Here is an 11,535-nt window from a genome sequence, read left to right as displayed (position 1 = left end):
TGGGAAACATATTACAGATTAATAGCAGTTAAAATAAAAATTTATTACCTAATTAAGTTTTAACATTATTTGTATAAGGTTTAATACACATAAATCTTCCTTAGTATTTCAAGTATGAAACATTCGAAGTAAGCAAGATGTTATGACATTCATAAAACGACTCCAGGCAGCTTTTAAATCACTGTCTTGAAAGACATCCAACTCAAGAGCACTATTTGTATATACTGTGAGAAAATTATTAAGATCACTGTAGGACCAATGAGCTTGTCTCCAAGGTTCAATGCATCTCTCCACAAGATCAACAAATAGGTTCCTACAAGCACAATTAAAACTTTTACTTATTTAACAAACAAATACCACACAGGCACACAAAGGTTTCACAAAATTGACATACCTCTGGTCTCTGGAGCGATGGAGATTACAGGCAATTCCCACAATCGCACGTGAGTATGATCTGAAGTTGGATTCAAGTTCCTGATAAGCGCGCTCAAGTAATTGTGGCTTGAGACGATTGCAGACAAGGCTACAAAAACGTGAGACATATTAGTGGAATACAAAATCTAAGAGAGGCACACCTTTTTCGCTGACACCAATTGAGTGTGTGAATAATTTCTACTAACTGTTTGTGCTCTTTCTCTTTATCTAAAAGCACTCTAAATTCTCTGATGTCTAGAAGATATTCTCTGTCCAGATCAGTATCATCATAATCCTGTTGGGAATCTTTATAAGTCCATGAAGACATCATAGCTTCGGCACAATGGCAAAAATCTGAAAATGTTAGATACTGGAGTTTTCTTTTCCCTGCTTCAAATCTCATACAGGCCAGAAAGACAACTGCTCCATAGCGTCTGCAACAGAGACCACATTTTTAAAACACTCTCTTGGTCGAGTGTCATATGTAACTTATCCTGACAATGCACAGATTTAAATGAAAGAAAAATACCTTGCAAGAGGCTCAGGAAGAAGAAATAGTTTTGCTACATTTTTCACAACAGATCCTTGCATCTCTTCTACAGTTTTGAAAACACGTTTAACATTGTCGAATTGTCGTCTACATTTTGGGGACATTTGGTTGTTGATCAGTGCGAATCAGATTAATTTTCAGAACCCGATTAGGTAATTAAAAAATCATACCTGCATGACTTCAGCTGGACCCTTGTTTTCTCACTCACTTCATCTAAATCTTTTCGATGGCGGGATGATAACTTTTTACCAAGTAGCTCACGAATTACAGCGTCATCAAAATCATAATACCTGGAACCAAATAAATATTTCTTAGTAAAGAATGTGATAAAGTAACTTTTAGAAAGGCCCACAAAAGACATACTTTTCAATTAAAAAGCCCCTTGTTTGAGGCTCAATTTGAAAGGCCAGCTGCTCAGCAAGTTTAGGAGGATTATGAAGAAGTTTTTCCAACAGGCTGTAAGTCCGGTAATGGTCAAGCACATCAGATGCCACCAATTCCAGAGTAGCGCCAGTTTGAAGTGTGACACCTCCCTCTTGGAGACATTTTACAGCCTCGGATGCTGATAAAATCAGAAACATTTTATGATATTAGTACAAAAACGTTTGTCAAAAAGAGTTGAACAATAACAAAGTCATACGATTCATGTAAACTGGAATAATATTTTGTAGAAAAATTACTCTACATGCAGTTTCAATATACGTTAGCATTGGTTAAACCATCTATATTAGGGTAATGACAAAATGCATTAAAGTTAGCAATTATATTCTTTTATCTGAAGACATAACCATTACTCACATGAGCTTCCATCTATCCAAAGTTGATAAACCTCTGGATCAACTAAAGTATAGTTACTGATAAATACATCCACCTCTGCAAACATTTCAAAAATCTAACAAAACTGAGCTAAAAGGATAAAACCCAACAAAAGCTGTTGGCTAGAAACGAAAACAAGCAGAAGACGGAAAATAGCAGACCACTTGTCAGCCATCTGTGCAGTTGTATGAAAAATTCAAAGCACAGAATTGGACGAGACACCCAATTCACCACATTCAAAAATCTAGGACGTCATCCCTATTTATTTGACTAGGGAAGGAAAAAGGTGATTTTAGTGAAACCATAGATAATTTCCTAATCATTATGGTTCCCCTATCCGATTTCAGTAAGCTGCTGTTTCTACCAAGCAGTTAAGTGGTTATGGGGTTGCCCAGTTTTGACAACATAATAAATTTCAGTCGTCTTTTTACCTGTCTTTCTCTATTCCTCCTATTCCTCATGAGGAAAATTGAAATGATGTTCTTCACATTTTACTGCTGGTTTATCATATTCTGAATTTTCCGCATTCAAATTTTGTGAAAGCTCGCGAAAGTGTGTAGAGCTGTGGTACAACTGAGTAGGGATCCCCTCGTCCAAAGTACACGTTCTGCGTCGTGATTTTATCTGCGTTCGTGAAAAATTACTTTGCGAAGTCACTCTCAAATTTTATCAACGTTTGGGTAAAAATAGTCACACTTATTAATTACTTAAATAGTCAAACTTTGATCATTTGTATCATTAATAGTTTTTACTGCTCCTTTGCATACATATAACATGCAAGATACTTGTAGTGTATTTTGTATTGTTTTAGTAGAAACTATTTGAATTTCAGGATATTAATTTCAAATCCTTATGTTATTGTTTCAGAATGACTGAGATGGATGAAAACCATAATAATGAACAGCAATTTCTTGACAATAGCTGTCTCTCTAATGAGGTTAGTAGTACGTCAAAACAATTATTCTCATACAAGTATTCTGCTTGAGATGATACGTAATTAAGTTCTCTTGTTGTGTAGATAGAATCTTGTTTTGAGTTGATGGAGTCTTCACAAGAGTCACAACTCTTTTTTAAACATGAACCACTAGTATTATCGGCAGCATTAGAATGTAAGAGATCCACATCACCAAAAATGGAGACATGCAAACTATGCTACAAAAGGGTTTCTTACTTGAAAAAGCATATGCTTGTGCACTCTAAAGAGAAGCCTTTCAAATGTGAAGAGTGCGATCATTGCTGCTCCCAAAAAAGCAACTTGAACAGGCATATCAATAGTAAACATAGCAACAAGTATGTTCGTTGTCCAGAGTGTGGTGTTAATTTTAAACGGAATGATAAACTAAAAGATCATATGACGAAGTTTCACAATTGGAGCTTTTAGGTCCTTTCTTTATGCTTGTACTATTGATTTAACATATGTGTACCCTATAAATAAGATGTAAAAGTCTGATTCCTTGTGATTTAATGTGATTTTATACATGATAAAAAGAATATGGATTATAATGAAGCTTCATTTGTAATTTAGTGCTGTAATTGGTAAGTCTGAGGATAGCTTAATAATTTCAAAAAAGACATGTTTGTTAAGGGCAAGACTGTTTTTAATTAAATCCTGATTTAACTACAATACAATGCCGATCATCTCAACTTTTTCATTAACAATCTACAACTACAGTGTTACTGTTAATCATTGCAACATTTCATACCCAAAACTACACCAGTCTTCTTAATTTCTTACATACACAAACATTACAGACACTCAAAGGCTGCTTTTATTGCAGCACGAATGATAAATGCAGTTTCTACCTATGTTACACAATAACGACAATTATGTACTCAATCTGTATGTATTTTCATGTACATAGTTTACAATGTTACTTTACATGACGTTAGAGGAAATTCCTCTATGTAACAAAAAACAACCAGATATAAAACAATAATTAAATACAACAACCCATGGTTACTACATAAATTCACATTGACAACAGCACTGAAAAAGATATTGTGATGTTTGCAAGTGAAGGAAAACATACACAAATGTGAATAAGCTGCCTCAATTTGATAATCACTTGGTATGAGGTACAATTGTATCTGAAGATTGAACATTGAATCACAGATTCGATATGTGAATATGGTTAATTTTGACTTCATTCCAGTTGTCAGGCACTACAGTACATGAGCAAATATTTGAAAGCTGGTAGTTAGTACTAAGTCTGTGAACCAACTGTTTCTTTCCATTGTAAGGCAATATAAATGCAGTTAGATTGTGTAAAATCCACTTTCCATTGATGTCATTGCAAATTTGTATTCAAGATCCTATGATAGAATAGAATTTACTAGAGAAAATAAAATGAGTTCATCCCAAACAACAGAAATTTTGTCACAATGATATCAATTTGACGTCACGGGTCAAAACTTTGTCATCTTGACACTCAGAAATGACATCTCAAGAACATCATTTCACAACCTCCTGATGACTAAATTTTGACCAGTGACATCAATTGATGTAACTGTGACAAATTTGTGTCCTTTAGACAAAACACTGCAGCAGGTAATAAAACTTTTGTGAGTTTAGATACATTTTGGCAAGGAAAGACATAGTTCTAACTTGCCTTTAAAAAAAGGTATGAGCTTATTCTTTTTTACAACACATAAAAAAGAAAAGCCTGACACTTACAACTGAAATACCATTTTCATTTTATCTTTGTCATGCCTCTCTAAAACAACTGATAAAGAAAATCGGTTTTATACTTTTTGTCCAGAAAGACGGATGACAACAGCTCCACACCAGACAGTTATACGCCAGTAATAAACAATGTTTTTTTTTTAGAAAACAAAAAAAAAGACAAGCAAAAATAAATCTTTTAGTGAAACAATTTGGTGGGTGATAATTGAAGGAAATCAAATACAATACACTACATAAAGTAGAGCAAATTCGACAAAACCCAACCAAAATGAAATTCAGAACCTATTTGTTCTAGATTCAGGAGTAGACAAAAGAAAAGTCTGATCTGAAGCTTCAACAACATAAACTTATAAGAGTACTGGCTATTTGCAATGGCACATAAAACACATGCTCACTCATGGAAAGCTATAGCTCATGGCACATGATAAATATCAGGTACTACAAACTGTTGACCCAAGAGAGGTAATAGTTTCCTGAATATGATGTAAGCCATGGGAACAGTGAACTGATATTCATACATAATAGTTAAAATGCAGATGAGGAAAAATAAAAATCACAGGGACAGACAACTTTGATCACAGATATTTGAGTCACTGACTCTCAACACTAAGGATATCAGTGCACTAAAAACAAAGGCTAATAAAAATATATTAACAATGTAAAATGACTGGAGACAGCAAGAGACAGATCACAGCATATCTCATCTAATCATTGTTGAGACCTTGCCGTTTTTCCTCTTCTAGCATGGCATCGAGTTCATCTGTTAAGTTTGCTAACATGTTACCAATGTCATTCAACACATCAGAAGGCTCTTGTGGTCCATCTTTCTTTCTGCAACAGAAATTGATAAATAGCATCAAACTAATTATTGAAAAAAATTAAATAAAAGAAATATGTGTTTGTCACTTACAGGTCAATGAGAGATGGCCTGTGCTGAGGTGCCTGCTTATGTGATTCTGAAAATGTAAGGAGGATAACGAAACAGTTAATTTTGGGCTAATTGACTGAATAGATAGATAATGTAAGACCAGGAGCACTTGTTTGCACTTACTTCCATCTTTACTGTCCAGGCTCGATAAAGACGGATGTGGTCGATTTGCTCTTTGTTTGATAGTGCCTGCATTTTCATTGGCAAATGGTAGTGAATCTGACTCAGTACTAGAACTCGACTGTAGGTGAAGAAAGAAGGGTTTAAAATTAATGAGGCTGCTTGTCACAGAGTCGTAGATAAAATTTCCACGTGTAAAAAAAATTCTCACCTTAAAGCTCGCGTCCGACCCTGTCCTGCCCGGCTGTTTCGAGAGGCTGGCAATTAGCATCTCGTCCGGCTGGCCGCCGTTGCTCCAGGACGGTTGCCGCGGGGCGGTGGCGGAGGGGGGAGTGGAGGGTGCGGGCGGGGGAGGGAGGGGCAGGTCGTCGAAGCTGTCCTGGGACGGGCTCGGCCTGCACGGGCTGGGGTAGGCGGGCAGCGGGTGGTGCAGCTCCACGGTGGTGGTGATGAGCCTGCCGCCGCCGCCCACGCCATCCACGCTGTCGCAAGAGTCGCTCAGGTTCCCGCATCGCCCGCCCGACGAGGACTGCCGCTTGGGCGGTGAGGGTGGCCGCTTGCGGGGGCTGTCCCAGTCCCGCGCTAGGAGGGTGGCCTGGCTGGCGTTGAACGTCGACGAGGTGTTGGCCGTCACTTTGGCGACGGGGCGCGGCCTGCCGGGCCCGCGGTGCCTCGGCAGGGTGCCTCCACCCTCGTGCAACGCCATGCTCGCCAGCTCGTTGGTCGGGGTGAGGTCGCCGTCGTCATAGCTCCGCCTCCAGCCGTGCTGCTGGAAAATTTATTTTCAAATTAGGCAAACTGAAAGTTTCAAGCTCATCAATTTCCAAAATCTGATTCTTCAAGATAATTTATAAATTCATCAATATTTGACGATGTCGAGAAGTTGCCCTCAGCCAAATATTAGGGCAGGAAATATCTTACCATGGGTTGAGCATGCTGATAGTAAAATGTTTGCGTGTTTTCTGGACTGAAGGTATGATGGGTTACTTCATTGCTGTCCTCTAAGCTTTCTAGAGACTTTCCTCTGCCTCCCCGAATCTGTGAAAAAAAGAGTAAACCAGTTAACAACCTGTTACAACAAATGTAACTTTCTGCTTCAGATACAACAAATCAACAGTTGATATTAGCAAAGTAAAAAACAAAGTGACTGAAAAATATACAAATCTATAAGAATTAAATGAAAAGATTTATTTTTTTCTTTAACAAAATAAATCAATCTAGAGAACATACAGAGTGCGTTTTTTATGTATGACCTTTTCTCTAGTTACACACACAGTACCGCATGCATGCGTCCGGAGGAGTTGCATACTCGCACGGAGCCATAAGGCGCCGTGGTAAGAGTCGGTAGGCAAGCCCGCCCGCACGCCTGCATGTAGTACTGTATAACCAGAAACAAAAGTCCGGCGTAGAACACCCACCCTGTAGAACACTAATAGCAAAAATGAAGCTAATTTCACAGACACAAATAGAAGTGAAAAACTACCTAGCTAAAGGAAGGCAAAGTTTATTGACATGCGTGCAGAGTGCAAACAAACATGCACAGGATGCTTGTGAAAGCAGGGCTTCCCCATTGAAAAAATAAAATGAAAATAGGTACCATTTATTACAATAAAGAATTTACCTACTCAAAGATCAAAAACAATTTTTGAGGTAAAGTAGGTCTTGAGACTTAAGTTTGTGACCAGCAAATTTTAAAGAGAAGTAAATAGGAACTAAATACATGAGAGCAGAGATGAACTCTTTGACCTCATGCTAAGTTGAAATGAAAATAATGGCTACCTTGATGGGAACAAACTCGGGAGAGGCGGAATACATCGGCTGGTGCACCGTGAATGCGGACGAAGGCAGGACCATATGGTGCGGTTGTCGCATCGTGTCAGTTTCCCATGGCTGGTGGAAGGTGTGAAACGCCTTGTGCGCGCCTGGAAGTGGAAGCGGGGGGAGGGCCTCCTCATCCGGGGAGTTGAGGCTGCTGCCCTCAGTGACAAACACGTCCTAAGAAACCAAAACATAATGTGCCCATTCTAATAAAACCATTAAGGATGGACCCACGCCCCTTCAACAATGCTGATCAGCTCAGCCTATTTTAGGGTTCTGTACAAAGGTCAATGACCTATAGCACGCTAGAAAATTACATGGAATAAAATCGAGGTAGTAAACGTTTAAAAGAGAACCAATAGTTAGAAAAATAATAATTAAGTTAACAGATAGTTGCCCTATCCGTTTCACCCTTCATCCTTGCGTCTAGAGAGGAATGAGCTAGGGATAAGGAATATGCCATAGCATTCATTTCAAGCAAAATGCAAAGTAATATTTGGGCATGTGGATTGGGTTTAAGAGTTGAGATTTGCAAACATGCCAGAAAAGAGCATTTCCTGAAAGCACTCAAGACACATAGCAGATATCAGTTGGCACTTAATATCCTTTAGAGCAGAGCAAGAGACATTTAGCTCAAGTGTCTGAATCAGAGCACAAAAAGCAATACCTTAGAGCAGCATTTGGATTTCCAATTTAGATTTTTCTTGTTGGTTTTGAGATAGTAAATGATCAGCAAAACTAAGACATTTTAACTGCTCAAAATATATGAAGAAGGGTAAATTAGAATTCTCAAGCAGCAGGAAAGTGAGAAAGTCTGACTTCAATCCATGATTCTGACAGTGTATTTATAAAAGACCAAAATGTCTCTTTATTTTTTTCAAGTACATCTACTTAAGAAGAAATTCACTATAGTAAGAACTAATGCGCTTCATTTACAGGTATAGGCAAGAATAATTATAATAGCTAGATAATTTAGACCCCGGAATTTTAAATCTGTTTTGCTTGATTTTTTTTTTTTTTAATCTGGTGAGCTATTTAATGAGAAAAGTAAGGAATAGAATCTACACCTAGATGGATGAAGTTCTAATTGAACTAACTCTATGGTGAGTTATCATAAAAAAATTAGTTGTTGACAAAATGCATTATCAGACAAAAAACATATTTTCTTACCTGAGGAGGTTGTATACGTTTTCCTGCTCTTAAATCTTGCACTCTACGAATTGCAAGTAAAACTTTCTTCTGATGACCTAACTTTACAATGCCAATATCTTCCAAATCTTCCCAGGCTAAAGTTGTAACATTTTCAACAGAATGGTAACCTTGTCTTTGTAGGGGAACCAAATATTCCTCTAACCTTAGTAGCCTAAGCCACTCATCAAGAGAACCCTGAATGACACACAAATGAAAATAGTTAGAGAGCTTATAAACAAAATTTGATCATAAGTGGCGCGCAAAATGACTTACAGGAATATAATCAGGTAATCCATCATTAATATTTAACTGTGCAATCTCAACTTTTAATTTTTTGCGATGATTTGGATTTTTAATACCAATTGCAGTCAAATCCTGAAAAAAATAATGACAGTTTAAATTTTTTTTCAAAGCAACAATACCGATTTATCAGAAGTTTGTGTGAAACTACCTAATACTAGGTGGCTGATTAACCTCGCGCGCACTTCTTGTAGTTAAGCATAACTACAGAAGTAGCACGTGGGGCTAACTAAGCAGCTAAATGGTATAATACATACCTCAGGGGTCATTCTAGATATTGTTGGCATATCATAGCCTGCACCAACAAAAAGGTGGTAGTACTCTTCAAAGTGGAGGTCTTGCAGCCACGACAAGACAACCTCGCAGTCCTACGAGATTACAAAAAAACATATGTTATCGTATTTTTCAAGATAAATGAAATACATAGATACACACAATGGTAGATATCGTAGGTGGAAGGAGAGGTGTAACGGAAGTACTTACAGGTACTCCCTGCTGCAGCAGGCGCTCCACGTGCAGCCCGGGGTTGCCGTGCTCAGAGGACCCCAACGAGGACGATGAGATGGAACATCTCGGACTTGACGACGACGACAGCGTGGAGGAAGCGGTGCCCTGGCTGCTGAGGCCCATCCCCCGCACCACGAGGTGGTGGTAGCCGGTCGACGACGTCCCCGAGGCGCGGCCGCTGTCCAAGCTGGCCGTGCTGTGTCGGGAGCCGGAGCCGGAGCCCGAGCCGGCGGACCCGGGGCTGTCCCTGCCGGGGCTCTGCGAGGAACGGAGAACAGCGTTAGCAATCAAGATGCTTATTCAAAATGAACATCCAAAGTTTGTGAAAAGTACCTGTGTCATGTCAATGCCCTGGTCCTCCTGGAGGGACAGCTGGTGCTGAAAGAACGGCGGCCCCACCTTGCCCTGCGACATGCCCTGAGGGCCGGGGAAGGTGAAGGCGGGGTACGACATCTGCCCGGGCGACTTCCCTGCCATGCCGTAGATGTCTGTATGATCGCCTACATCTGGAGAGAGAAGAAGAAAAAACACAAGATGTCAGTCGAGGGTCAGGGTCAGAGTCGAGTCGGGCGAGCTCGCTGTGAGGATGTCGTCCTCAGACCTGCGCAATGCTGGCCGGGCAGAAAGTACACGTCGTACTCGCGGCGGGGGCGTTTGGCCGAGGGCGAGCAGGGCGGCCAGGGGAATGCCCTCTTGAACAGGGCGAGCGGCGACGGCGGGGACATGGCGAGGACCGCGACGAAGGGAGCGCGCGGACGGCAAGCCCGCCAGGCAGCAAGGCCGCGAAAACATTAAAGCTGGCTGATCGCGCGGGCCCCGGGGCGCGGCAGGTGATAGCGCCTGATAGCGGGGCATGTGATGTGACGGGGCGGCGGCGCTGCTGCTGCCGTCAGTGCCGCGAGAGAGATTCGCCCGAACCAATTACTGACCGCTGCGATGGCCGTGGCGATAGCGGCGCGAACCTCGGCGATACACAGCAGAGGGAGGATCCGCTATCAGCGCCAGCCGCTCCAATGACGTCTCCGACTGGTGTGTGTACTACCACCACCACGCCTCGACGCGGCCGCACAGCACAGCGCACCATATGGCCCATCCGGCGGCCGAGTAAGCGACTCTCGTTCCTCCCAAACGACGCTGTCAGGACCGTAACGAGGCGGGACACACTCACACACACAGAGATAGGACTACCCTGTACAAAACACGCCCCGCAGAGAGTATACACAGCTGCAGCGCCCCGGCAAGGCCAGATCGCATCACTGCATCTCGAGCGCAATCAGCCCCAGCACGCCCCGCCACGCCGCTATCAGACACGTTTTGTTTCGCACACGCGCCACAGTTACGACCAGGCCACCTCGCTATCTCGCCCGCCCCGCTCCTCCGCAGCCCAGCCTGCCCAGCTTGCCTGCCCCGCGGTCCGTGTCGAATGGGTTGCCTAACCGCGCGGCGTCGCGCAAAACAATAGGGCATTCCGCTGGCAGAAAATCGGAATTCACAGAAGAAGCATGACTGCACGATCTGTTTCCTCCTCCTAAACGCTGCTTGGTCAACGATGCCGTCGGTGCGCCGGTCAGCCAATGAGCGCGCAGAAGGATACAGTGTACAGATCGACCGAGCGCGCTTTTCTTCTGTAGGTTTCCGGTTGGCTTACAGCAGAATTCCTTACACCAAAATATACAGCCTTACCCATCGTTCTCGTTAGCACCCAAAGAATATGACGCTTACCTCTGAGGATGTCGCCGGGGTCCTCGCTCGAGCAGTAGCCGGCCGAGCCGAAGGACGAGCCGGAGTGTCTGAAGACGCCCGGCACGGCGGGCGGCGCCACCTTCTTGGCCAGCGGGGCGGACTTGGCGGGGCGGCTCATACCGCCCACTGCAACAGAACAGAGAGAGAGACAAGTGTTAGTCGTGTCGTTGTTGTCCAGGACGGACGCACTAGTACTTGCGACGGGAGTACCGCGACCGCGCTGCTTGGGAAGTTTAAAGGATAAGTTTTCAGTACCCTCCGCCCCCGACTTGTTGTCCACCCCCACAGCCCCCCGCCGCCACCGATAAGGTGGAAAAGCAATTAACGGCCGAGTTGGGGAGGAAACTTTTCCCCGGGACAAAGATTAATTAGCAGCGGTGGCGTGGCGGGGCGTGGCGCAGCGGCGTCCTGGTCCTGGAGGAGGCACTCGGGGGCGTGTCGCTGCCGTAATGCACCGGGCCGGGG

The 11,535-nt window shown here is 42.5% G+C and overlaps 3 protein-coding genes across 6 annotated transcripts in view; 1 reads left to right on the top strand and 2 right to left on the bottom strand.

The window, feature by feature from the left end:
* Positions 1-22: 22 nt before the first annotated feature.
* Positions 23-1,981, bottom strand: LOC113208800 (acidic fibroblast growth factor intracellular-binding protein). Its single transcript, XM_026425980.2, has 7 exons — positions 1,763-1,981; positions 1,328-1,526; positions 1,135-1,254; positions 944-1,051; positions 621-848; positions 395-523; positions 23-313 (listed from the first exon to the last, which is right to left on the bottom strand). The coding sequence occupies exons 1-7, from the start codon at positions 1,845-1,847 to the stop codon at positions 109-111; spliced, it is 1,074 nt and encodes a 357-aa protein (XP_026281765.1). The 5' UTR covers positions 1,848-1,981; the 3' UTR covers positions 23-108.
* A 254-nt stretch (positions 1,982-2,235) lies between these two features.
* Positions 2,236-3,409, top strand: LOC113208862 (zinc finger protein 263-like). The gene is made up of 3 exons (XM_026426084.2): positions 2,236-2,460; positions 2,648-2,717; positions 2,799-3,409. The coding sequence occupies exons 2-3, from the start codon at positions 2,649-2,651 to the stop codon at positions 3,159-3,161; spliced, it is 432 nt and encodes a 143-aa protein (XP_026281869.1). The 5' UTR covers positions 2,236-2,460; position 2,648; the 3' UTR covers positions 3,162-3,409.
* The window catches only part of LOC113208861 (caskin-2), a 131,307-nt gene continuing 123,128 nt past the window's right edge, over positions 3,357-11,535 (bottom strand). For 2 of the 4 annotated variants that reach the window (XM_052271609.1, XM_052271606.1), the window contains exons 2-13: positions 11,050-11,196; positions 9,661-9,833; positions 9,304-9,585; positions 9,078-9,188; positions 8,794-8,895; positions 8,500-8,715; positions 7,291-7,506; positions 6,433-6,549; positions 5,723-6,280; positions 5,515-5,632; positions 5,374-5,419; positions 3,357-5,294 (exon numbers count right to left, since the gene is read on the bottom strand). In XM_052271609.1, the coding sequence (XP_052127569.1) occupies positions 5,168-5,294; positions 5,374-5,419; positions 5,515-5,632; positions 5,723-6,280; positions 6,433-6,549; positions 7,291-7,506; positions 8,500-8,715; positions 8,794-8,895; positions 9,078-9,188; positions 9,304-9,585; positions 9,661-9,833; positions 11,050-11,196 (2,213 nt within the window). In that variant the 3' untranslated portion in view covers positions 3,357-5,167. The remainder of the gene's footprint in view (positions 5,295-5,373; positions 5,420-5,514; positions 5,633-5,722; positions 6,281-6,432; positions 6,550-7,290; positions 7,507-8,499; positions 8,716-8,793; positions 8,896-9,077; positions 9,189-9,303; positions 9,586-9,660; positions 9,834-11,049; positions 11,197-11,535) is intronic. The other 2 variants (XM_052271607.1, XM_052271608.1) reach the window with 2 other exon arrangements.

This window comes from Frankliniella occidentalis, unplaced genomic scaffold (assembly GCF_000697945.3).
Source record: "Frankliniella occidentalis isolate FOCC.00 unplaced genomic scaffold, Focc_3.1 Scaffold168, whole genome shotgun sequence".
Taxonomy (NCBI): domain Eukaryota; kingdom Metazoa; phylum Arthropoda; class Insecta; order Thysanoptera; family Thripidae; genus Frankliniella; species Frankliniella occidentalis.
This window is presented reverse-complemented; position numbering and strand designations above follow the sequence as displayed.